The sequence below is a fragment of the Spea bombifrons genome, chromosome 1, assembly GCF_027358695.1.
Source record: "Spea bombifrons isolate aSpeBom1 chromosome 1, aSpeBom1.2.pri, whole genome shotgun sequence".
NCBI classification, from domain to species: domain Eukaryota; kingdom Metazoa; phylum Chordata; class Amphibia; order Anura; family Pelobatidae; genus Spea; species Spea bombifrons.
Genome location: NC_071087.1, coordinates 57,550,219 through 57,577,130, shown reverse-complemented (window position 1 = coordinate 57,577,130; position 26,912 = coordinate 57,550,219). Strand labels below are relative to the sequence as shown.

The 26,912-nt window shown below is 38.9% G+C and overlaps 1 protein-coding gene across 1 annotated transcript; it reads right to left on the bottom strand.

The window, feature by feature from the left end:
- Positions 1-526: 526 nt before the first annotated feature.
- On the bottom strand, positions 527-26,354 carry GPAT3 (glycerol-3-phosphate acyltransferase 3). Its single transcript, XM_053461716.1, has 12 exons — positions 26,094-26,354; positions 17,416-17,482; positions 12,035-12,329; positions 11,550-11,624; positions 9,935-10,024; positions 8,850-8,943; positions 7,742-7,857; positions 7,435-7,490; positions 6,806-6,891; positions 3,213-3,341; positions 1,652-1,731; positions 527-1,196 (listed from the first exon to the last, which is right to left on the bottom strand). Exons 1-12 carry the CDS (start codon positions 26,235-26,237, stop codon positions 1,082-1,084), a joined length of 1,347 nt encoding a protein of 448 aa, XP_053317691.1. The 5' UTR covers positions 26,238-26,354; the 3' UTR covers positions 527-1,081.
- Positions 26,355-26,912: the final 558 nt, after the last annotated feature.

Here is a 26,912-nt window from a genome sequence, read left to right as displayed (position 1 = left end):
AGCAAAAGTTCTTATGAAATATAATGAAATGTTCTAATGGAGTACACTAATTGAAAATGCTGTTTGAAAATCTAACTTATATTTTATCTTAATGTCACTATATTTCCTATGAAAGGAGTATTTCATTGCCGGCTAGGCAGGACGGGAGGCGGGAAGCTGCGGTGACGTGCCTGATATTTTGTTGCCCGATACTTTGACCCTTTGCTTGCCGGACTCCCCTTCTGCCTAGCGATTTTGTACCTTTGCCCGTCTTATCTGGTTACCGCTCTGAGATTGATTCCCAGCTTGTATGACTACCCTCTTTGTGTACCGACCCGGCTATCCTGACTAGCTTATGTTAACCCCTGCATTGCTGAGTTTGTCTTCGGATCCTGTTCTACACTGACTTCTGCACCTATATTATCCGCTACACCTGGCCCCCTCACTCAGTCCTGGTTACTATAGCCAAGGGTCTCTTTTGGTAGCAGGTTTCTAGGCAGAAGAACTTCTGCCGTGGTGTCAGTGGTCATGACAGTAATTATAAATCTAACAAACAAAAACTTTGTTTTTATTATTTTGTTACAGCAAAGAAATTATAGGTAGAAAAACAGAACATTGAAATGATGCAAACACATTCATGTAGTCCCATTTACATGGTGAAATATGTAGAACTGTATTTAATGAGATCACAGAACACAGATCAACTTCACATCACAGGTCCATTTATCTCATCATGAATACTAACACTTGTAATCTAGTCATAACCATTCACTCATAGAGGGAACCATTTTATTTATTCATTTTTTTAAACCAAATTCCTTTTCTGTCTTTATCACTGAAGACCCAACTGTTATGGCGGTCAATAATACATATCCATGATTTGACTCAGAATCATGGCAGCCTGCATGGTTTAGCCATGCTGATTGAATTCAGGGGTTTAGGATATAGAATTCTGGGTCATCAAATACAAAAGCTGATGACTTGAGACTTTTACCCAAAGCACTTTGTGAAGTGGGGAAAGTCACCTAAATATGCCCTCCAGTTTGTGCAAATATCAGGAAAAATGACAAAACAAGCAATTTTGAACAGCTTGAATAACAAATCAATTGGCTGTACCACGGAACGTGATATTATCACCCACAATTATCTTGCTGTAGTTTTTCTGCTGTTCTTGTTTGAATGATTCTTTGACTCTGTCTCTTTTAAGGCCTCCATCCCTGTAATACAGAAAAACAAAAAAATATATTTGGAGCAGGATGCATGTAATATCAGAGGAGTTTATTAGTTTATTGTGCTATAGAAAATTGTAGTTTAATACATATTGTGACAATTTTTTATATATAATTTATAACATTATTTTGTGGAGCCATATGCAAGTTAACAAATTCTGTTTGATTCTTAAATTAACTACAGTGGTGGCATAAATAAGAAAATTCAATAAATCAAATATTTTTTTTCCCCTCTAGATTTATGCATTATGCTGGAAATTCTACTACTACAACATACAATGCGTAGTGTATGGGTTTTCTTATTTTAGTCACAAGTGTGTAACAGTAAAACAAATCTCAATAAATTAACTGGATATGTCTGACCTGCAGAACTTTTAAACAAAAAGAATAATAAAAATTAATAATTAAAGCCATCAGGTTTACAAACCATGTGTAACTCTTACCAGGAAAGTTCAACTAGTCCTCCCTGCTTGGCAATGGCAGACTTGACTCTGTTGGCAAACTGAACAGCGTCTTCTCCCTCCTGAAAAACAGCATCTGTTTTAATATAACTTGCAATGCCATCTGGTTTAAAATTGCTAGTGCAATATACACCAGAGTTTAATTGACTAATTTTCTTGGAAACGGGGTGACATTCTTTAATGTTTAAAGGAACAGTTGAGCCATTGGGCTTTGTGCTACCCTGAAACTGATCATTGAGGATACTGGCATTGAGGCAGACTGATGTGCAAGATGTAACCTTTTAGTTACTGTAACAATAAAGACAGGGTTAAAAGGAAATAAAAAAAATAAAAAAAAAAGTTACCGTATTTTCCGGCGTATAAGACGACTTTTTAACCCGTGAAAATCTATCAAAAGTCGGGGGTCGTCTTATACGTCGGGTATACTTACTTACTTACCGAGCCGGAGCGGAATCTCTAGGGGAGGGGCAAGCGGAGAAGCCGCCTCCCCTGGGCCGGTCTTCAGGGCCGCGCCGAGGTAGCTGCAAGATCGTGATCTCCCCAACTATCCCTGATCAGTGGGCGCCCGATGAGCAGGGCTCATTAGGGAGATCACGACCTCCCTCTAACTAGCCCAGCATTAGTGAGCTCGAGGTCTGGCACTTCAGACCTCGGCTTCCGTGCTCCCTAATCACATGACGTCATGTCCCGGCGCTCGGCATCAATTGCCGGCGTGTAGTGATGAGGGAGCAGTAAAGCAGAGGTCTGAAATGACAGACCTCACGCTCCCACAACTGGATGTGTGTGTAAAGGCAGGGGTGTGTGGTGAGGGCGGTGTAGAAACGTGTATGTATGGACAGGCGTATGTTAGTATATGTAGAGATATAGAGATATATATATATGTGTGTGTGTGTGTGTGTGTGTGTGTGTGTGTGTGTGTGTGTGTGTGTGTGTGTGTGTGTGTGTAAGGGCAGTGTATGTATGTATATGTCTGTGTATGGGCAGTGTATGTCTATACATGTGTGTATGGACAGGCATATGTTAGGGAGAGCTGACCCACCCAATCCAAGCAGGCTTTGTATACAACAACCAGCCAATCACCGGTCAGGTACATCGCTTGCCGTGATTGGCTGGTTGTTGTATACTGGGTAGAGGGGTAGTCTTATACGGCGAGTATAGCCCAAACTCTATATTTTAACTGGAAAAGTTGGGGGTCGTCTTATACGCCCAGTCGTCTTATACGCCGGAAAATACGGTAATGGTCAGTGTGATTGGGTAGAAGGCCTTGTAAGTAGAATTAAATGACCGGTTTTGTACCCATCAGTATTGTGAAGCGTGGTGTTTTATCCATGCCGATATCTAGTTATACACAACCTTTCTTGTGTTGATGCACATAGATTATAATCTTTACCACATGTTTGAGGTATATATAATTAAAACCAAGGTACGTACTTGAAAATATGACTACTGACCTATCTAAATAAAAAACTACACATTGATAAATACAAAATGTATAACCTCCAAGGCCATGAAGTATTGAGCAGTAATATCGAATGTACAATACCTGTCTAGTCATGGGAGGCAGGTACCAAACCTTGCACTTGAGGGCCCAGCTTGTCATCATCCTGAGAAGATAGCTCACCATAGAGTTCTTACTGCTGTTCCAAAAAGCATCGCCAAATCGAGGATCGTACTATATTAAAGGGAGAGATACCCTATTAATATAAACCTGTGACGGTGCATGATGAAAACCAAATACCACTGCTGAGTTAGAGTAATTTAATCAACTTTGATTGAAAGCACTAAGAGAAGATTCTAGTTCCCCCTTTCAGTCACCTCACCTTAAGACATTTATTATTTAACATTAGAGAAAACAGTAAAATATTCCATGGACATCACATTAGAATAATGTCTATGTCAGGGGCGTCCAACGTGCAGCCTGCGGGCCAAATGCGGCCCGCCGGACTTCGAGGTGCGGCCCGCGTGAGTTAACAAGACCGGACTGGCCGGTCCTGCTCACTCACGCAGTGGTCTGCCGGTCCGTGGGCATTCAAAGTGGCCGCCCGGCTGCGAAGTTCATAGCAGCCGTCGTGCGGCTATGAACATGTGACGTTCGAGGGGGCGGGCCCACAGAAGGTGTTCCAAGGAGAGGAGAGCAGGAAAAAATAAAAAACAAAAATGTAAGTATTACCAATGGACATGATAGAAGTGTAATTTCTGCTAGCTTTTGCTACTGTGGCTGCTTGTGCATGATAGGAGTGTCATTGCTATATTAAATATATATGATTACTAACAGCAATCACACTCCTATCATGCCAAGTCAGCCAGTACATGCTGGAATCTGGATATGCCTGGGCATGATATGATATGATATATATATATATATATATATATATATATATATAAATATAATATAGCAATGACACTCCTATCATGCACAAGCAGCCAATACATGCACATAACCTACAGCCTCCTTGTGCCCTACCCCCCTACTTACACATCCATGCTATCACATGCATATTCATTCATTACAAACATTCCCTCAGTTCACTTATACTCATTCAAAACCCTTCCCAACCCTTACCTGAACTGCAGACCTTCCAGTGCCGCTCGCAGGGGCGCTGTCTCCCTCTGCATTGCTCGCATTCTGTTTGAACTTCTCTTGACCTGCCCAGGGGAACAGGAACGGAGCGAAGTCACGTGAGGTGACACGCTGGGTTTCTGTGTCCCCTTGACGGAGCAAGAGACGCTGCTGAGCAACACAGAGGGAAGCAGCAGGGCCCCTGCGGATGATTATTTTCTGTGGTTTTTTTTTTTGTTTCGGCATTTTGCCAATAATGCTATTTTTGGCCGATATGCTTCGGCCACCGATATATTGGTGCATTCCTACTGTCTTAGCCTGTCTTGGTGTGTGTGTCTGGGTGTCAGTGTGGCAGAGCCTGTACTGGTGTGTGTGTGTCTGGGTGGTGGACAGGCAGAGCCTGTCCTGGTGTGTGTGTGTGTGTGTTTGGGTGTCGGCGTGGCAGAGCCTGTCCTGGTGTGTGTGGGCGTCTGTGTGGCAGAGTCTGTCCTGGTGTGTGTGTGTGTGTGTTTTGCCGTCTGTGAGGCAGAACCTGTCCCGGTGTGTGTGTGTGTTTGGGCGTCTGTGAGGCAGAACCGGTCCTGGTGTGTGTGTGTTTGGGCGTCTGTGAGGCAGAACCTGTCCTGGTGTGTATTTGGTCATCTTGTTCCTGGCACTTTACTGTAGGAATAAAATGAAAACGACCTCCTGAATTTGTAGTCGCTTCTTGGCCCAGAAATCAGTTAGAGGAAAAGTAAAGGTTTTGTGTTATTTACTGTTTCGATCTGCATATTTTATTAAAAAGGATTAGTGGCACTAAATTGTGGCTTCAGGTGTCCCGTGTATGATGACTTTTTTAGTTTATTGATTACTCGCCATCCTATCACATAAGATTCTATCTTGTATTGTCTGCCAAGCACTGATTTCATCTGTATCCAGTACACATCGATCCCCAGGAGTTAAGTTTCTGTCTATTTTATTTTTTTCCATAAAATGGCCACCAAAATCCTCAGCACCAGGCCCATGATGCTCTTGACCCGGCCCTGCCTCCAGTGTGCTGCAGCCTTGTGCAGTTTTAATTGGCTAAACTTGTTTTAAATCGCTTGTGGACTGATTTTGTTTTACTGTTTAAGTAATTTAGTACTGATAGAATGACATATAAAGGTTGTTCAAAAAACTGTCCACTGCTTTTTTCATTATAGCCAAATTAACCCTGTATTAATATGCATTATAAAGCTAAAAGGCCATATTTTCTCTCAGTGGAAAAGGAGTGCGGCCCACGCACACTTACATTTCTGATGAAGTGGTCCAGAAAAAACTTGGACACCCCTGGTCTATGTGGTGTCAACAAAGATGTGGCCAATCAAGAACATTAATCAAGGCAATAATGAGCAATTTTAAATAATAATAAGACTTTCATCTTCCTTGTTTGAGTCCTATGACATATTTGGCTAATAACAGTCTACATATACCGTATTTGCTCGATTATAAGACGAGGTTTTTTCCAGAGCAAATGCTCTGAAAAATACCCCTCGTCTTATAATCGGGGTCGTCTTCTAATCAGACCCCAAAAAAATGGCTGGGGCCATGCTGCTTACCGGTCGCGAGCAGCGTCTCTTCCGTTAGAAGCAGGAGGACAGGAAGCTTGTAGCTTCCTCACAGAACTCTATCTCCCCCTCCCTCCTCTGGGGGCGGGGCCAGAGAAGTTGCTGGTACAGCCGGTCCCCTGCAGAAGTCTTCGAGTGAGAGATCTGCAGTTCAGGTAAGGGGGTGGGGGAGGGTTTTTGGGTAAGTATGTGTGATTAATGTGTGAAGTATGTGTGATTAATGGAATGAATGAGTATTTAAATGTTTGTGAATGTGTGTTTGTGTGTGATAGCATGGATGTGTAAGGGGGGTGGGGGTTGTAGCATGGCATAGGGAGGCTGTAATCCCACTACTATCATCCCCAGGTTCCAGCATGTACTGGCTGCCTTGGCTTGTTAGGAGTGTGATTGCTGTTAGCAGCAATCACACTCCTATCAAGCCAAGGCAGCCAGTACATGCTGGGTTAAAAGGCATATCATGGGGCTGAGTGGCATATAGGGGGTTAAAATGCATTTCTGGACCTCCAGAAATGCATTTTAACCCCCTATATGCCACTCAGCCCCATGATATGCATATATACCTCCAGAAATGCATTTTAACCCCCTATATGCCACTCAGCCCCATGATATGCCTTTTAACCCCCTATATGCCAGAGTGGCATATAGGGGTATAAGGCATATCATGGGGCAGAGTGGCAAATAGGGGGGGTATAAAGCATTTCTGGGGGCAGAGTGGCATAACTGGGGGGGCAGGTTGGCAAATAAAAGGAAATTTAAAAAATATATTTACATGAATTAATATTTACTGGTAAAACTTTTTTTCCTATAGGGTCGTCTTATATTCAGGCTTTTTGTTTTTTTCCTAAATTAATATTTTGATTTTGGGGGTCGTCTTATAATCGGGGTCGTCTTATAATCGAGCAAATACGGTACTATTTAACGAATCAGTCATAAAATGTTTCAATACTATTTTCCAAAACTACAAAACGTATATTATATATTATATTTTACCTTAATTGCCACTGGATATATGGTCCCTCCGATTTCAAAACTGCCCTTTTTGAACATCATCACAGATGTGTTATTGATACAAGTTCCTGTAAATAGGAAACTGGCATTTAGATCATAGTAACCTGAAGCATTTTATTTGCACATTATTAACGGTAAGCAGCATTAGTGCAATGATCCCATAAGCTACTCCACTTTTTTTGTTTATTTTTACTAACTCTGCTAAGTATATGGCACTAATAAAGATGATTAAAATTTGGAAAGTGGCTCCACATCTGTTGTGGTACTGAAAAACCCAGGATTTGGATCATGAAAATTGCACACTTATGGTAACTGCAGGTTCCCTTTACATTTTCGTGATGTCCCCCTTGGAAATGCCCCCCCATGTCTTCGCTCCTTTCCCTTCCCCTAATTATTTTTCGTGCAGGAAATGTCTTTGGTCAAACATCACCATGCATGTAATATACACACCTTGCTGGCTCTACGAACACTGTAGTTAGGGGTCTGTTCAGACCTATGTGTGCATGCGTGCAAAGCACTCCCATTGATTTCCAGCTGGAAAATAATGCACCTTGCTACATTACTTACACACCCCCTTTAAAAATAAATTACACGCAAACAAATATTCTTACCTTCTGGGAAAATCAGAATGGGCAGCTTTGTTTTGTCAAATACATGCTCTCTAAGCCTGTTTAAAGGGCAAGACAACACATTAGTTAAACTCCATGCACAGTTTACATACATACTACAAAGGAAAGGAAATGGATAAGATGGATAATTGGATCAAATGGATAATTTAATGATACAAGTAAGAACATCTTGAAATAATAATGCCTGAACTGTGGTTCCACCAAATTTATAATTTCATTTAGGTGTTATTGTAAAATAAATATTTGAACTGAAAGAGAACAGAAAAAAAAATGAAAAAGTTTTATCTACCTTTTTGCCACTAGGTGGCGGTCTTTCATCTCAGAACGCTCAAACCACACATGTGGGCAAGCCCTGACCATTGCTCGTTGGATAACTCCCATGAGTCCTCCATGAACCTGCCCGACCTGTAATATTCAGCATAAGCACACACCTTCAACAATATGCTGCAGTTTAATCCAAGACAAGTGCATTATCCAAACTCTGATACTTAGAGTACTTAAATAATTATAGCCATTGTTAAACAAAGATGGGGGGGGGGCATTTTTTGCAAGCTAATATCCAATTCTATCTAAAGTTATATCCCAATCATACTAAATAAAAATGCATTGTGTGATGGATTATGGATATGATATTCCACAATCTAACGAATGTTCCAGCTTCTAATCCCACGTGCCTTGACTGCGTGGGAATGTGCAGTGCCAACGTCTGGCAGCATGCACGGGTATTATGAACCAGTGCTGCCAAGTCAGTAGGCTGCCACCAGCTGAGTGAATGAGCAGTGTTTCTCAATGAACCAATATTCTTATTTCAGTGTAAATGTGACACAAATGTACTCAACTTTGAATAACAAAAGTGCCTCATAATGATTCAAGATAATAACGAATCATATGGTCTATATATGCATTAGCAATAACAAAATTAAATCTTTCCTCAACTCTTATTGGAGACCTCACCCTGATATCAGCAATAATAAACGGTTTCCCCACATGCCACTTCCAGTGCCCAGTTAGCTCAACCCTAAGAGGCCATTCAAAGACCTCAAATTATCAAATGAAAACAAAACAACAGGCATGTTTTCAGCACACGTATTTCTGTATTCTGAAGAGCAAAATGAAGGCACAGTTCTCCCGTTAGAACAATATATTGTACGTACAGGCCATTTGCAGTAAGTGGCACATATTAAAGGAAAAGCTAGTATTGACAAAAATCAGAGATTATGCTTATCTAGGAAGTTAATCTCTACCACACTGTGTGCAGTTGGCGCAAACTGCAGAGAACCTTCACCCAATGGAAGTCAAAGACTTCCCTCTGATCATTTTTAGGTGGGATTAATCCACATGAACTGCAGAGATCACATATGGTAATACAAACAGCACGGCATGAGGGCTCTACTTACCATAGCATAGCAACCATCATTGGCCAGAATGATGATATCTATAGGAGAGGTATGGTTCGCAACACAGATCCCTCCTTTTTTTGGTCTGTTTTCTCTGTGGGGGGGGAAAAAGGAGAGAAATATTGCACAAAAGAGCTATGTATAACTACAAGTAGAGGTGGGCAAGTCAGCTTTTGAAGAGCATGAGCCGGGATGGCCTACCTCATGAACATGTACTTCAGGAACCGCGCTACAACATAGTGATGGTGTAGAAAGGTTTAACTAATTCCATGCTTTCTGCTCACACCTCTCCCCTGCTGAGAAGCTGGGTCTAAATAGGCATTCGACTCAAACCCACACTGGCTCATCCCAGTAGTAAAAGTGACATTGTTAGTTAAATAGATTCTACAGAACAGCATTTCTCCACTATTTCTCTTTTGATTTGTCCTGAGGGTACTTCAAAAGCATTTGAAGCAAAAGAAAGAGTAGATGGTAAAAAAAAACCACAACAAAAAAAAAAAACTTCCACAGCACGACGGTGGAGAGTAATGGTCTTATGTTTGTTTACTTAATGCTGATGAATATTATTGGCTCTCAGAACATTTAGCATTAAATAAGGCATTTAAGTAAAAAATACAAGGTAACCCCGGGCCACCTGAGAAGTTATTTAATCAGTTTTTTTTTTTATAAACAAAAACATAGTTAAATGGTACAAACAAAAGGAAACCCGCAACTGTTCTTGCCCTAGATTTATAGTCTTCTGCATGCCAATGTTTATTAAGGTTTCAGGTGTGGTGTGAGGTGTGGTATAAGATTCCCCAACAATCGAGCGCCAAGAGATTTTGTATAATTTATGTAAATAACAAAATTACAGTTGTTTGCATTGGCTAGGTGGCTTAGACAGAGACTTAAATATTCTGGTCTTTCAGGAGTATACTTGCAATATGCAAGCTGACTTTGGTCTATGTAAATTTCACTCAAGTCCACTATAACCAGCACCGCTTAATAAGGATTTCAATCTAAATTTAGTATGGCAGCTTAGAGAATTGAAGTGTTCAGTAATGGAGCCAAGCAATAAATAACTGGAAGAGGCTGTGCTCACTCACTTGTTATGGTACCGGATAGCACTGGAGAGAGCGCGTGCACAAATCCGGCAACAAACCAGGTGAACCTTTTCACTAAGCCAGCTTTTCACACTGTGAGAGAAACAGATTGTTAAAAAAAAAAAGCCCTAGAAGAAAATCAATACATTTGAAAACACTGAAGAATCGAGGGTGGCAACCACCACTATAACATTACAGTACAAGCTAGTCTAGTGCAGTGTTCTTCAAACATTTTTCTCTATTTGTGTGCATACAGGGGAGCGTGGGTAACTTTAACCCAAGTGGTCCAGCAATACGAGTCTAAAACACGTTACACAATTACAGTGTCAAACGCTCCTGTAAAGTGCACTGCTCAGTACAGTGAGGGCAGAGTCAAATATCTTGCAATCCAGTGCTGACCCCAAATTCAAGCCCTACTAGGACATAATGGATTCATTGTAGCAAAGTTTGAAGAACCCTCTTCTACTAGGACATAGGTTGGTCATCATCTGTTATCAATAACATTGTAGACAAATTAAGAAATCATGCTTATCTAGGAAGTTAATCTCTACCAAACTAAGTGCAATTGGTACAAAACTGCAGAAAACCTTGACCCCACAGAAATAAGAGGATTTCCCTCTGATCATTTTAGGTGTCTACTAGGACACAGTGAAGTCCTCATCTCCTTCTTCTTCTTCTGAATGGAGGAGAGGTGTTTGGTCACTCCTAGATTCTTCCCCCTCCTTTCCCGCTAAACACTGTCTGGGGCTTGTCCTGAGCTTGCGTGCAGTGAGCACAGCACCTTCCTGAAGCCCACCCTGGAAATTTCTCAGGTTTGATGATAAAGGAACTTGGCCACCCCTTGGACAAAATATATAGGAAAATATATATACATCTAATTATGACTCCACCTAGCCTTCATTAAACAGTAGCAAAAACATAATTGAGTGTAGTATGAATGTATATGTTAATTATATGTGTATTGTTTCTTAAGACTATCCTGGGGAAATAATTAGCAGTTTCCATAGGACAGGATTAATGATAATGTGATATTAAGATTTACTTGTAAACATTGATTATATGGAAACTGTCTATTTTATATTATAATTTAATAAAAATATTTTACAAATTATGAAATAGACAGTTTCCATATAATCAATGTTTACAAGTAAATCTTACTATCACATTATCATTAATCCTGTCCTATGGAAACTGTCTATTTCATCATTTGTAAAATATTTTTATTAAATTATAAAATAAAATAAAGAATAAAAAAAGAGAACTGGGCCATAATGCCAAGACACATATCCACCGAGCATGGTTGTGTTGCCATCTGTTCCAAAAGTGACATATTAGATTACTACTCTTAACCCTTACAGTGCCAGAATAAACAGTCTGACCTGAACGAGTCTGAATGAACAGTACATCAATAATATTGGTAAATAAGTGTGCTTGACAATACACCAGAACCACAATTTACGGACATTACTGCACCTAACTTGCTTGAGAGTAATGATCCAATCAAAAAATTATGTGCGAGGATGGGGGGCTATCATGCAGACTCCTAAAATATGTGCACCTGGCTTCAAAGTTTACCATAGCCATGTGACTCCAGGGTGTCTCTTCTGAATCTTTTTACCTGCTGTTTGGCAGCTGTCCAACCAGAGTAGCTCCTATCACCAGCCAGCTGATGCCAATAGTAGCCAAGGTAACACTGCAACACATAATCAAGCAGGTGTATGACTTGTTAACCTGTTAACACATAATTTACTGCACACAAACAGATGTGACTTCAGTGTTGCTATTATTCCTCGGAATACAGGTTTAAATTGAAGAAGAATGCTACTAAAAAGAAAAGGGTAGATTGATACGGCCACTTCAAATCTTTTTATTACGAATGCAGACTTAATGATATTTGCATTACAGAAAATAAAAAATCTGTATTGTTCGTAAAAAACAAAACGAAAAAAAAACCTAGACGTCAGGTCAAATTTGGTCAGCTCACCGCTTCAGTAGAAGCAGGTAGGACAGTGGAAAGTGAGACAGAAATGTAAAAAACAAATGTATGAATAAATGGCATAGCTGGTATAACCATGGCAATTTAGTAGTATTCAGTAGTCTTACCGGAGGGGAAGAAGAATGCAGTATCGCACAAATATTCCCACAGCCCAGATCAGTGTGACCCTCCAGCTGACGTACTGGAAGTTGTAGTTAGTCCTAGTGAGTAGATTCCATGATATCAACTCTTCAGATGAAAAGCGTTGAGTGACCTCATCTTCAACAATAGCTTCAAACCCTTTCTTGGAGAAATAGAACACATCGGACATCTCAAAATCTCCTTGTTGCAAGCACTGGCTTCGACTCTGCCTAAGGCCTACAATCTCTGTCTCCATTGGTGATTCATCTCGTTGGATTATACCTTGACAGAATGGAAAAAAATCAAATCACTTTAGTTTCTTTAAAGAGATGGTATAAGGTCCCTGACAGCCTCCACAGAAAACAATGCATATTAAAGTACATTGTACATTAATTAAAAAAATAAACCACTTACTTTAAGGAGAAGCTGCGGCTTCAGAGCTAAAGACCTCCATTCTCCTCCAATGTCAGATGTTTTACAACATTGATTGGCTGCTTGATGTAGCTAATCAGTGGCAGGAAAGCACTCCCATTAAAATCAGTAGAAGAGCTTTCAACATATGATTGCTGGAGCTGACTGGCGGTGACTGGCGGTGAGTATGACACACGGCAGCATCCGTCCATGCATTTGCAAGGATGGCACCACACTAATAAGTGTTTAGTCAACTATTATATGTGTTAAATTTCATATGATGGGCATTGGCTGGAGTGTCCCTTTAACAGTTTCAAATAACAAGTATCTTTTTTTTTTTTATTGGCATCAACTACTTTGTATTTGGATTCAGAAAAGTTTATTAAAAAGAAAAAAAAACCTGCCTAGATGGGACTTTCAGAATTATCACTGAGGTCTACTTAAAGGGACAGTTGTCATTTTTAACTCTTCAACTTCCCCATATAATACGAAGGCCCAACAGATTACAGTTCTGAATAATTTCTGGCTTTTGTTGTGTGGAAGCTTCCCAGCAGCTATTCTCAAATCCTGATTGGATAAAGAGAGGAGAGCTGTGAAGGATTATACCATTTTACTAATGCGTTTCATTAAAGCCAACATAATGCTCGGTATCTCCCAACTTCTATCATGGCTCCAAACTTCTTAAACAGCTTGAATATAGCAAGCTAACTTCTTTGATTCCAACTCTCTACTTGATTCTCTTCAATCTAGATTCTATTCTTGACTGAGAAAGCTCTTACTAAAGTGACCAGCCATTTGCTCTCTGCTAAATCCAAGGGTTGTTAGTCTTTGTTAATTCTTCTAGACTTTTTGGTTGATTTTCTTCTTCAAACTCTTTACAATCTTGGTCTCCATAACACTTTTCTTTGCTAGGTTATCATGCCACCTTCACTGATCGCACTTTCAGTGTCTCCTCACCTCATTTGAACTGTGTTTGAGCTGTGCCCTCCTCATCTTTTGTCACTGTAAATTTAAACTTGTTATGTTCTGTTCACTTATATGCAAAAAACACAACTCTGTATGACCTTCCCTTTAGAAGCATACAGTGGATTTTATATATTTATGGTAATTTCTTACACTTTGTTTTATGTACCGGCATCTACTTTTCGCTTGCGAACACTAGCTTACTATGCAGTGCCAACTTAAACTAACAAACATCTTATGTCATGCTCCCTAATTTGTAACAGGGGGGAAGGTAACCTTAGTGCATGCAAATTAAAGGACAAGGTTCAAGAATAGCAAACGATGGCAGACACCAACATACTAGATTCCCAGTCCAGAAGCTCTGGCACTTTGCCTTAAGTACCAAAGGCTGCACAGCACGCCAATCAGTTTAAGTCTAAACCAATGCCCTGGGTCACTGCCAAAATTTTAACCCCTTAAGGACAGTGGGCGGTCCCTAAACCCATTGAAAACAATGCATTTTGAGCCCGTACATGTACTATTTTTTTTTTTATTACACTCAGAGTTCTTACATTCATTGCTAACCCACCATCCCATCTATTATGCACACAAATGTATGTGTAGGCTTCAGTACAGAACAGAGCAGTTACAGGGGCTGCACCCTGCTGGACCTGGATAAGTCCATTTACTGCAACATAACAGCAAACTCCACTAGCTGTTTTAACGCTATCCCCCTGTAACAATATCCACATGGTGTGTGCAATACACTAAAGATAAAATCATCTTCTATAAATACGTGATGCTGGGTGCCAAGTAATACACTTGCAACATAACTACGGGAGGTAGAAATTAACATTTCAGCCTCAGTGGGAGCAAAACAGAGAACTGTGTATGGAAAGAGGGGAAATAAATAAGACTTTGCAGTAGGGTTTTCTCCATTTTTTTATGCAGTAAAAGTAACCATTATGTAATTAAGTGCAATTTTTGGCAATATAACATGATTATCTCTTTGCCTAAGTGAGTGTTCATAAAAGGCCAGGTCCGGCTTTCAGGAGGGCAAAATTTTCAGGGAGCCATATACAACAATGTTGAAGCTGCTTGTGTAATCATCATATCTTTTGACAAATGGGCAAGAAATACGTATGGATTTATAGAAGGGCCAAGTAAGACAGATAGCTCTACTATACACCATATAGATATAGCACTTTTACACATAATATCATATGTAACGTCTTCCCTTTTCCATTTCCAATTTATGACATAAGACTTCAAAAGATTAACAATTTTCTAAGGTAAGGCATAAAAAATACATATATGAAAAAAAAGGTGCAGGACTGCGTACTCTCAACCGTTTAGGTTACAAATATGCTGAATATACAAGTTTAGTAAAAACACAGTCTTATTCTGCAAGTGAATGCTGGACACTCGAGTTCTTGCAAGTCTTGCAGAGAGGTAAATGTTTACCCACTTTGACTGGTAACATTACATAACCTGTCCTTTGTTCCCTCTATAATATCTTTATCTCCCTGTCACACGTTCCAACACACAATAATTACTGTCACCATACTTTGCAGCAGATATTTTACACTATCAGAAGGAAAAAGGGTTGGCCGTTTAAAATCTAGGAGCCTAACTGATTATTTTCCTTAAAAACGTGTGGGCCCTTGGGTGTCCTGGGGAAAGAGTGTATGCGTCACACCTTCTGAGGTATACAAGGTAACGGTGGAAGAGATGTAGAATTATTTGTATGCAACCTAACAGGTTAAACCGTTTTCACACTGTTTTTATTTTATATATACATACAAAATAACAGGTGATATAACTATAATTAGAGGATAGAGGACAACCAGAGTGACCATGTAGAAGAAAGGACATTATTTGATTTTTTTAGCCCAGGACCTACTCATAAGAATGATTTCTAAAAACTGGAGTGCGGGCGCTAAATCCCCATACTTTACAGTGTGTTTTAATGTCAAACTCTGCAGAGTATCCCAATTCCACCCTTTTCAAGTTGATGCACATTACTTTGTTCAGCTCGCCTATGTGCCAATGGTCTGGATGGAGCTGGCATGGTTCGTCCCTTAAAACACTTTTTATTGGCATATCAGACAATGTTCAGTCTTAAAAACATTGATTGCTTTACTGTGTCAAAAAAAAAACTATGAAAAAACTTTAATTCAGTACATTTATACAATTGTTCGGCGTTCCAGGAGAAACCTACTCCTAAAGGTTATAATTGAGTCACTTCATGGTATGTGCAGACTAAACATTATCTAATCAGCATTGCCTACAGTGTAAATATTGCATGGAATGTCTCAACCCATGGGCCCTGATGGGATTTCTGAACTTTGACCCACACACTTAACAAGGCAAATATATATCATCATCCGGGGTGGCTCTAGGTTTTTGGGGGCAATAAGCAAAACATTTGGTCCTGCCCAAATAATCATTCAACGGGCGCAAATCTTGATTTGATATTTAGATGATAGTTGTATAACTGCACAAATCAATATAGCTTTAGTACAATATCCTTTCTCCCTCTACTGATACTTAACGCATCGGCCACCGCTCGTGTGTTAGTGCGGTCGGCAGCTGCCAGTAAGGGTTGGATTTGAAAGGTTTCAGTGAAGTCAGTGCTACATATATATTGGGGGCAAACTTTGCCTTATACTCATATTCACAATATAGGAAAATACAAAAATACTAAATGTCTAACTGCTATGCTTCCAATTTTGTGGGAGGCCCTTTTCTATTTCGGCAGGACTGTGCCCCAGTGCACAAAGCAAGGTCCATAAAGACATGGTTGGATGAGTTTAGTGTGGAAGAATGTGACTAGCCAGGACAGAGTCTTGACCGCAACCCCATCGAATACCTTTGGGATGAACTGGAATGGAGATCGGACTAGAAGGCCTTCTCGTCCAACATCAGTGCCTGACCTTACAAATGCTCTACTGGATGAATGGCCAAAAAATTCCCACATAAATTTTGTAGGGTCTGATTGAAACACCTGAATTCAATAATTATTTTTCCTCAGTGCTTTTTGTGGAGGTATGGCATTTAGCAAAGGGGCAAGGCCCACTAAGTAGACCAATGTATTTAAGTGAAAATGTGGACCAGTTCAACACACAATCCCCAAGAAAAATATCATTGAAAGACCACAGAAGATCAACAAAGCTGCTAATAAAGATCAAATTATTCCTAAACTCATTCTCATTTTAGAAACTCCAGTGGCTGTATCTTGACATTTCAAGTGAAACATACAAAACAAACATACTTCAGGAAGTGGTCTAAAATAGACATTGCCCCCTTGTCAGTCTCCTCCTGTCTACTTGAAGGACTTTAGCCTTGATAACTACAAATATGCCAGCAGATGCATTTTAAGGTGCCCCTAACTACATCTCTAAATGTCTTTCCACTTCATGGCCAGAATGCAAAGGAAACCTGACTTTCCATATCTCTGAGAAAGAACCTTAAGGCTTCTGTGATACCAAACAGTAAAGAAACAACTTTTTTTCAAATTAAAGCTACTTAGGAAACATCAGAATTCAGGGACCACAGATAATCAGGAATCTCCATACGACTCAAAGGCCCACCATATCTCACATATGGTGTTACTTCCTTCCCAGGAAAGGAAAAAACATTGACCTTTTTTGTCTCTTTGTATAGAAAACCCCCAGCCAGTAAAATGAACAAGCATCAATTCGAATGAAAAGTTATAAATGTGGAACAGTCAGTCGGAGTAATCAGATTGTTTCCACAGTGTATTCTCCACATGCAGAGCTCCGAATATGGCCCGAAATGCAGAAGAACAGACGCACAGTAAAAAAAAATCTCAGGGCTGACTAGACGTTTTCAGCTTACTCTTACCAGCCATCTTGCCGTTTGTAATTATCTCATTTATTTATTCAGGCAATAAGGAAAACAATACTTTGATGTGGTACCGTTGTGTGAAATAGAAAACAGTAGCTATTCAATGGAGTTTCTATTTATTATTTTCATTTTGTTTACATCTTACCATTGGAAGGAGTAACACGACGCTTTTTCAGATCATCAAACCCTTTCTGAATTCGTAAAGTTGCCCACTAGAAAAAAAAAAAGAAGAAGATTAAAGAAAGATGGATACACACATTTATTTCCACAATTCCATTATCATCTTCCATCAGCTCCTTTCCCACAGCCCTAACCTCCCACTCACTCTTTGTTTCACCCCATTCTAAATGACACTGAGCCTCGTCTCACTCACTTTATTGAAACACTCATTCGGGTGAAGAAACAATATAAATGTATTATTACATGTTATATTAAGCAATGATTAGATTGCAGAGAGAGATTTTTTCAAAGTTTTTTTTCCCCTCATAATATATGATCTAGCTAAGTAAATTATAACTTATTTCGTATTATTTTGATCATAGTTGCTGTTGATTCCCAGTTTTTTTTTTTTTTTTTTTTTTAATAAATATTACTATATATTAGAGGTGGGCAAGCTGTCTATGACACAACACAAGACATATCGAGGTCTTCAGATATAGAGGGCACCTGAACATGGAAGCCGGAAGGTGCCTAAGCTGTATTGATTCTAGCATGCGCTCCCCCCTTTCAGTTGTTATTTGTATGGCCACTAGACTTGTGCATGGTGTTTAGAATTAATTCAGACAATTTCATTTTTGGCAAATTTGTTTTTGGACATCAAATTTAGTTTAATGACGAAATTGCAGTTCAGATAAAATTTGGAGGGTTTTTTAAAATTTATTATTATTATTATTACATACTTTTGTTTAACTTCATTTTGTAATCCTAGTTTTGAAATTTTGTACAATGGCAATGCAAGGTTCAATTATTTGCAGCTTTAAAAAAAATTAGAAAATATTAATAAAATTACATTTGATTTTTATATATGGAATTTGTAAACAATGAAGTTGGCTGCAAATGAATTTTATTTTTTTTATTTTTTATTTTTTTTTTCGAACGTTGAATGTGTTTGGAATTTACATTTTTCAAAACTGATGAAGGTAGCAATATTTTCATCATATTTTAAGCCAAAAATTGAAAACATAATGTAATTTTATCATACAAGTTAAATTAAAAAAAAAAGTACAGAAAAAATAATTGAGATTTTTTTTTTTTAACCCACTTATCTAAGTGCACTAAAAAGGAGAAAATAATTTTTTTTCATACAGGTATCAAAACATTTTTTAATATGTGTGACTAAAAATAAAAGCATGGAGCACTCAAATATTGAAATTTTTATTTAAAAAAAAAAAAAAAGATTTAGAAATTGTTCAATATATAGTTATTTAATTTCTAATGGCTATTTCTGATCAGTGTTGCCATGGTAAAAAGAAGCTATATAGTCATATTAGTACACTGTACCGTGCAATCAATCCTGCCAAATTCTGAAATGCATTGTGCATGTTGTCTAACCGATGCGCTGCAAGACGATTTGGTATTTCATTACAAACATTGCTTTCTATTCTAAACAATACAGACAATGTTGTTTGGTGGAAAACTAAAAGGTCATATTAGGTTTGGGCTTAACTTACAAGGTATGTTTAAAGAGTTTGACAGGATGCATTGTGCAGTATAATTTGAAAGACATCTATTGTTCTTCTGGATCAGAAGAGTATAATTTTTATGTTATCTTTTGTGCTGACTAAATTTAGAAGGGGAAGATTTTCCATAAGGCATGTAAGACATATATAGAGCACATTTTTATTGTATTTAGCTTTAGGGATGGGGGGGGGGGAATGGAAAGAAAAAGCTAAGTATTCATTGTGCGGGTCTTCCTCAATATTTCTTATTTGAAGAAACTCTTGGTTGTAGTCTCCTATAGCACGCAAGTTGAAATGTTTCAACTCATTTGAACTCAGTTACTAAAACTAGTTGTGGTAAGCAGTAGAATGGCTTGGTCTGAATCAACAAACAAAAGCTATAGGATGACTTGAAATGCAGTTGCAGGAATTACAGACACTGCATATTCCATCCAAGTAGCTCCGTTATATATATCTATATACATATACACACACTCACTAGCTAGTACCGGGTTGGACTCCCTTTTGCCTTCATAACTGCCTTCATTCTTTGTGGCATACTTTCTACAATGTGCTGGAAACATTCCTTAGAGATTTTGGTCCATATGGACATGATGGCATCACGCAGTTGCTGTTCCAAATTTGTTGGCTGCACATCCATGATACAAATCTCCCGTTTCACCACATCCCAAAGGTGCTCTATTGGATTGAGATCTGGTGACTGTGGAGACCATTGGGGTACAGTGAACTCACTTTCATGTTCAGGAAACCAGTTTGAGATAATGTGAGCTTTGTGACACTGTGGTCATAAAGGTATGCACATGGTCAGCAACAATACTGACCAAATCTGTCACATTTAAATGATGCTCAGTTGGTATTAAGGGGCCCAAAGTGTGCAAAGAAAATGTCCCCCACACCATTATACCACCACGCCTGAACCGTTGATACAAGGCAGGATGGATCCATGCTTTCATGTTGTTTACGCCAAAGTCTGACCCTGCCATTTGAATGTCGCAGCTGGAATCGAGACTCATCAGACCAGGCAATGTACTTTCAGTCTTCCATTGTCCAGTTTTAGCGAACCTGTGTGAATTGTAGCCTCAGTTTCCTGTTCTTAGTGGACAGGAGTTGTACCCGGTGTGGTCTTCTGCTGCTGTAGCCCATCCGATTCAAGGTTCGACGTGTTGTGCATTCAGAGATGGTATTCTGCATACCTTGGTTGTAACGAGTGGTTACTTGAGTACTATTCTGTCATCTCGAATCAGTCTGCCCATTCTCTTCTGACATCAACAAGGCATTTTCGTCCACACAACTGCCCCTCACTGGATATTTTCTCTTTTTCGGACCATTCTCTGTAAACCCTATCTATTTGTGTTAACAAGCAATTGAATAGGTGTACCTAATAAAGTGGCCAGTGATATATATATTTGTTAATAGGTGCAATTCATTTTACTTAGCTATATGAAAACCCTGAATGATAAAACATCACTCTACATAGTAACAGAGAGTGCTGCATAAGAGTTTTATGGCATCCAACGCTTGATAACAAAAAGCTGGCTGAAGATTTTCATTTGCAAGAACTAGAGGGACATTTTGTAAAGTTATTACTGATCAAAAAATGGATACTTGGCTATACAATGTGATTAACAGATTAAAAATAGATACTTGGTAAGTAAGTGTCCTAACCCATTCAGCTAGAAAAAAAGTTATTTCCACCAAAAGGCAACATTCAGTGGCCACAATGAAATTCTTTTTTAGTAATTATTATTTGTTGATTTATATAGTCATCACATTCCACATTGCTGTACAATGGGTAAGCAAGACATAAGTGCAATGCTTTCTCTCTATTTCTAAGCATTGAAATGACAGATTGATACTCATATTCCAAATCACAAAATAGTCTCTTTTTAACTAGATTGACAAAAGCACTTCCACTGAAACTCTTATGGATTCCTATCGTCAACAACCTCCATTCACACCGCTGCCAGTAAATAGAGCTATCCAGTTCTAGCTATATGAAATACAATCATAACACCTCCAGAAGCTACCCGTCTAGGAAGAATTCTTGTGGCATTCCTCGCTCAGCATATTAATTGAAGCTGATATCATTGGCCATTAAACCAAGTTATTCCATTACATCCTGCACTGTCATCGCATCAGTTAGATCATGCGCATAGACTGACTATACGTGATGTGATGAGATCCTAACATGCTCACCTAACATAAACAGAATTAGACACTGCTACTTTCATGGTGTTGGGAAAATGGGCTTCTGTATGGTTGCTGCTTTGAGTAGAAGCAGTCAGGGGTTAAACGAGACAGAAGACCCAGAAAGCAAGGAATGTATGCACCGATTTGCATGCAGTAAAATATATTGGAGTCCATGCAAAAAGGACTCCCATATGCATTTTTCATCAAAATAGAGTTGGAGTGCTCCATTAATCATTTAGTATTCTCAAGCATACACTATAATGAAGGGGAACTTCCACCATTTTTATACTAGAAATAGAATGTTCTCAAGTAGCTACATATTCGTCATTTGTATGTGTTCTATCCCTGTTATCTACTACTGTAGACAAAACATCCAGACTCCTTATACAGTCTGGGGTAAACAATACAACGCTTTTTACATAAAGAATCACTATATTGTGGAGATTGTGCAGAGAAAGTCCCCTAAAATATCTCGACTAATAACAATGGTAATCTCCAGGGTTGTAGAAAAATGGAGTTTAATTGGACAAAAAAAAAACAAAAAAAAACAGGTTTTTGTCAATGCTAGAAATGACATCAGCCGGTATAGTTGCCATCACAATCAATGGCTTAACGACATACCTTTTGGAAAGTATAGACTGTAGCTGACTATGATAGAAGGTGGTGCTTAGAAACAGATTTATAGAAAAACAGCATAATAGAAGAAGAACTGGATAAGCAAGAAATACAAGCAAGGATTTTAAAAAAAGTGATAAAACATTGCAGAGTACTTGAACAAGACCTCATTCTAGGAACGATACTACTCAAAAAACCAAAGGTGATATTTAAAATGGCACTTAATATTAAAAGTATTTTAGCTCCTAGCACATTAAAGGATTCCACTCTGAAAAAACATTATCTCATGGTTAAGTCAGAAACCACTGGGTTTCCATCCGCAGTGGGTGTAAGGCCTGTCAAATACCAAATTAGAAAACAAACTGAATTCATCTGTATAGTTAGAGGCAGAACTTATATTATAAAACATTTCATCAAATATTGGTGGGTGCTATAGTTAATATATAGACCTCTATGAGAAAAAAATTTTGAGCATTTAAATCTCATTGAACATAAATCAGATAAGCATGCTGACACTTCCAAATTTGCCCCAAAGCTAGATTTTCTACTTTTAGGCTAGGTTTCCACTTTGGTTTTTGTCCGGCGTTTTTTTCTTGATGAAAAACGCCAGGAAAACTGCCAAGAAAACTGCCACTGCATTTACCTGCGTTTTGGCGTTTTTTCTGGAGTTTTTTCTGGCGTTTTAGCCTTTCTGTAGAAATTGCTTTTTTTGACCTTAGGCAGTTTTTCCAGCCTTTACAAGTTAGAAGTTTCACCCAGCTAAAAGGGATTAGGATAAATGGCAAGTATCTGCCCTCTCCTGATGTCATTTACTTGGTAGACCCTTTTGTCTCTTTTCTGTGGTTTGTAAGGCATGCTTTATTTCGAACGTCTGCTCCTCTGGGAAGATTGGCCCCAAATGATGGTGCAAATTGTTTGCTGTTGCTTTTGGCACGCAGGATCCGGTCGCGTATGTTTGTTTGTAATGGCATGTTTGTTCCAAATGGTGTAAAATTCAATATGAACCAGTCCAGGACTTTGTTTTGTGTGAAACTGTTTGTTTTCAGCCTATTTCTCGTAGGACACACAGATACTGGGTCCATCCTCTGCATTGTAACTGTGGAAAAAACGCCATAAAAAACGCCAAGGCAATAAACCCACATGGCTTTTTCATGGCGTTTTTTCTCTCCCATAGACTTCTATTGGAGAAAAACGCCAAGATTTCCTTGCAAAAAACGCCAGAGTGTCAACATGCTGCAATTTTGAAAAACTGCCACAGAGCCCAAAAAAGCAGAAAAACGCCAAAGAGGACTGAAAAAACGCCAAACAGAAAAACGCCAAGTGGATATGGCATTGTGCGATTTCCTATTGAAGAACAGCTAACATCTGGCTGCAGCCGTTTTTCACTAAAAAAACGCCAGGTGGCGCTATTGGCGTTTTTATGGGCGTTTTTAGCATAAAAAAACCAAGTGGAAATCTAGCCTTATGGTTATTAATAAAAATCTTACCAGGGCGTAAGAGAGGTGATGGGCGTAGAAAATTATGTACATTTGAAATATCGATTTTTGACATGAAGACTCTACCAGAAGGTCTGAACACAGATTCTGAGATTACTGCCTTTTTGTAAAAATTTTTATTCATGAAATTTCTTAGATTACATACAAGTATTGAAATGTGTGCTAATAAAGATTTATGCTGCCATAATCCAACAATAAATGTTCTTGCATAAAAGGCACACCAGTGAGGCTTAGGATCACTGAATACACCTGAAGAAACCAGCAATGAGTTTTTAACATCGCTGTGGAAGACTTTGACTATACCACTTCAAAATGTCAATTTTTTTTTTTCTTTTGAGCCATTTAGAGGTAGAGTAACCCAACTGTGCTTCAGCTCTGGTCACAAATTGATGGTCGGACATTCTCCTTCAGAATTTTCTGGTATACCGCATGATTCCATCAATTATGGAAAGTCACACAGGTCCTGAACGGTGTTTGACTGTTGGTATGATGTTCTTATTACGGAATGATGTGTTAGCTTTAAGCAGATGTAGCAGGACCCATGTTTTCCAAAAAGTTAAATTTTTGACTCATCAGTCCAAAGTTCTTGGGGGTCGTTAAGATGTTTTTGGGCAAATGTGAGATGAGCCTCTGTGTCCTTTTCTGGTGCTATATGAACAATTAACAATACTAATAATACTAGAGTGGTACCTGGAGCGGGACCAAAACTAGATCTAAACATTTAGATCTAATCCACTAGTTTATTTGATGTCATCTGCAAATAATAATTTGTCCCAGGATCAGTAGCATGTGATTTTTTTTCCAACCAGAACCCGATCGCTAGCTAATATGTATCACAAGCCCAGTTTGAAAACCAATTCCATTAGGTAAAGAGAGGAATTTGTGTGTTTATGATATGTGTAATAATTGTGAATGTAGTACAGTATTGTGAAAAAGTAATTGCCCCCTTCCCGATTTCTTATATTTTTGCATATTTATCACAATCAAAGTGTTTCAGAGCCAACTAATGTCAATATTAGACAAAAGATAACCAGAGTAAACACAAAATTGCATGATTGCTACCAACTCTTGAACTCAACTGTTGAACCTAAATATCAAGTAGGCTAAAAGGTCTCAAAAAGCAGCACATGATGGTGTAATCTAAAGGTGACAAAGTCACTGGCATCTGTCAGTCTGGAAAGGCTTACTCTTTTAAGGCTCAGGGACTCCAAAGAATTAACGTTAAAGTTTATCTATGAATGAAGAAAACTGGGAACAGAGGTGAACCTTCTCAAGAGTGGTCGGCCTACCAAAATTCCTCCAAGAGCGCATAGACAACTCATCCCGGAGGCAACAAGAGAATTAAAAAGCGATTAACATGTGAAGAACTGCAGGTCTCGGTTGCTTTATTTAAGGTTGATGGAACCGGGAATTCTGCTCTGTACCAGAAAATCCTGAAGAAGAATGTCCGACCACCAAATTGTGACCAAAGCTGAAGCGCAGTTGGGTTACGCTGAAGCACACAAGCAACTCCACCTATAAATGGCTCAAATGGGGGAAAAAAAAAAAAGGTATAGCCTAGCCAAAGTCCTGACTTGAATATGATTAAGATGATATGGCATGACCAAAAAGAAAAAAAGCCATTAATGCTTGAAAACCCTCCAAAGTGGCTGAATTAAAATTCAAGAAGAGTGGGCCAAAATTGCTCCACAGCGATGCAAAAAACCCATTGCCAGTAATCACTAAAGTTTGATTGCAGTTATAGCCACCAAGGGTGGCACAACCAGTTATTAGTTTGAGGGGCAAACTACTTTTTCACACGGGTGATATAGGTTTTTGATTAACTGTTTACTTTCAATAAATGAAAATATTATTTAAAAGTTACATTTTGCGTTTACGCATTGTCTTATATTAAAATTAGTTGGATGATCTTAAATGATGATCTTAATTTAAATGTGACAAATAAGCAAAAATACAAGAAATTGGAAAGGGGGGCAAATACAGGGCTGTGAAAAAGTACGTAAGGACTATGTGATAAAACCATTTAACCTACTGGTCATAGGTTCAACCCCAGGTCTCATATGAACCTCGAAACACCCCTGAATATATCAAATAATGCAAAGTTGCTTTCATGTATGATACAGAGTTAAAAAAACTGATAATATACTGATGCTGGACAATATAACAATACAAAGCATCTACATCATTGTGGTAGATTTATTATATGTTCTATCTTACAGAATACATTTACTGCCCCCACACAATTAGACACGCACAGAAACCCAGACATATTAATGGATTCATTTCAACAAACACAACGTTTTGTGAATCAAGCGACAATGTAAAAAAAGTCCCTGGTCCTACTTTAACTCTTTCAAGTCTCAGTGACTTGAGGCGAATTGCATTTAGTTGAAAAAACACTATAAAACTATAAAAGGAATTTGTAGTGCAAAGCTGTGCAATCACTATAGCAACCACTTGATCAAAAATCACACTGATTATAGCCCATCCACTAGTTAGTAATTAAGTAGCCGGTGTAACCAATTTAAGATTAGGGCAACCACTGACGCTCTCAGCAACTTACGTTTTATTAAACATAGGCTTCATAATGATGAACACCATTAAAACAGTGATAGTGCCCATGTTAAAACAGAGTGTATATATTATAATGGAATAATATATATATTTATTATCTATAGAACAACATAATAGGTAAAATGAAGTGAAGAGCGGAGAGACAAAATCGATTAGTGCATATTTCAATCACAATGCTCCAATACTTTGGCTGATCGCTGTAGGGTGTGGATCATTGTCACCTCCATTAATAAGCAGGAACCCCCACCATTAGAACATGCCGCTCTTACCTCTAGAACTTTAACTAGAACCTTCATGTACAGTTCTGAGATCCCCAAGGAAAATCCGAACATCGAAGGCAACAATATTAGCACGACGATCGCAGCGAGCCATATAGTGAAGCTGGTGTAAGCCAATGTCTTAAAGTCCTCCATGGCTCAGCCAAGCTGTCGCTCTGTAGGCTCCCAGGTGCCAACCTTGTCATCTGTGGCTCCTCCGATCCACTCCACAGCCTGACAGTGCAGGAACAGCAAAGTTTACTATTGAAGCGATGACTTCCTATTTTCTCCAGGTCACTCCCCCCCCCCCTTATTCCCTGCCCCTCCTGAATCATCTCACCCCTCCCAAATTCTGCTTGTGCAGAAATGTCTTCTAACCTCTGGCCCTGGAGCTGAATGGAGTGATTGCTACATCGCCCTTTGCTCTGATAATGGCAATTAGTTGTCTCTTGGGCTGTAGTTGACTAGGAGATTTTAGTTAGCAGTTCAAAAGTCACCTTTTATTGTTCTAAAAGGGATCTTTCGCCGAGTAATGAATGCTGATCATGGTTAAAAGTTATGGGACTCTTTCATGGGTATTTTTATTAAGGTGCCAATATTTATGACATAAGGGGAGCACATAATTGTACTATTCCATGGGGCTTTAGCTTCTCTCAAAACTTTTGCTTACTAAATGATAAGTTTGTAAATGACCATTTTCAGGACGTTTAATGTGTTTCACATAGTTCACAGTAGTCTGGATTTGGCCAGGTAATCCTGCCTTTGATAGTTGGCTGGTCTGATTACTCTCCAAATATTGGGCAGAAATTTTAAATGACATGGGACATTTTG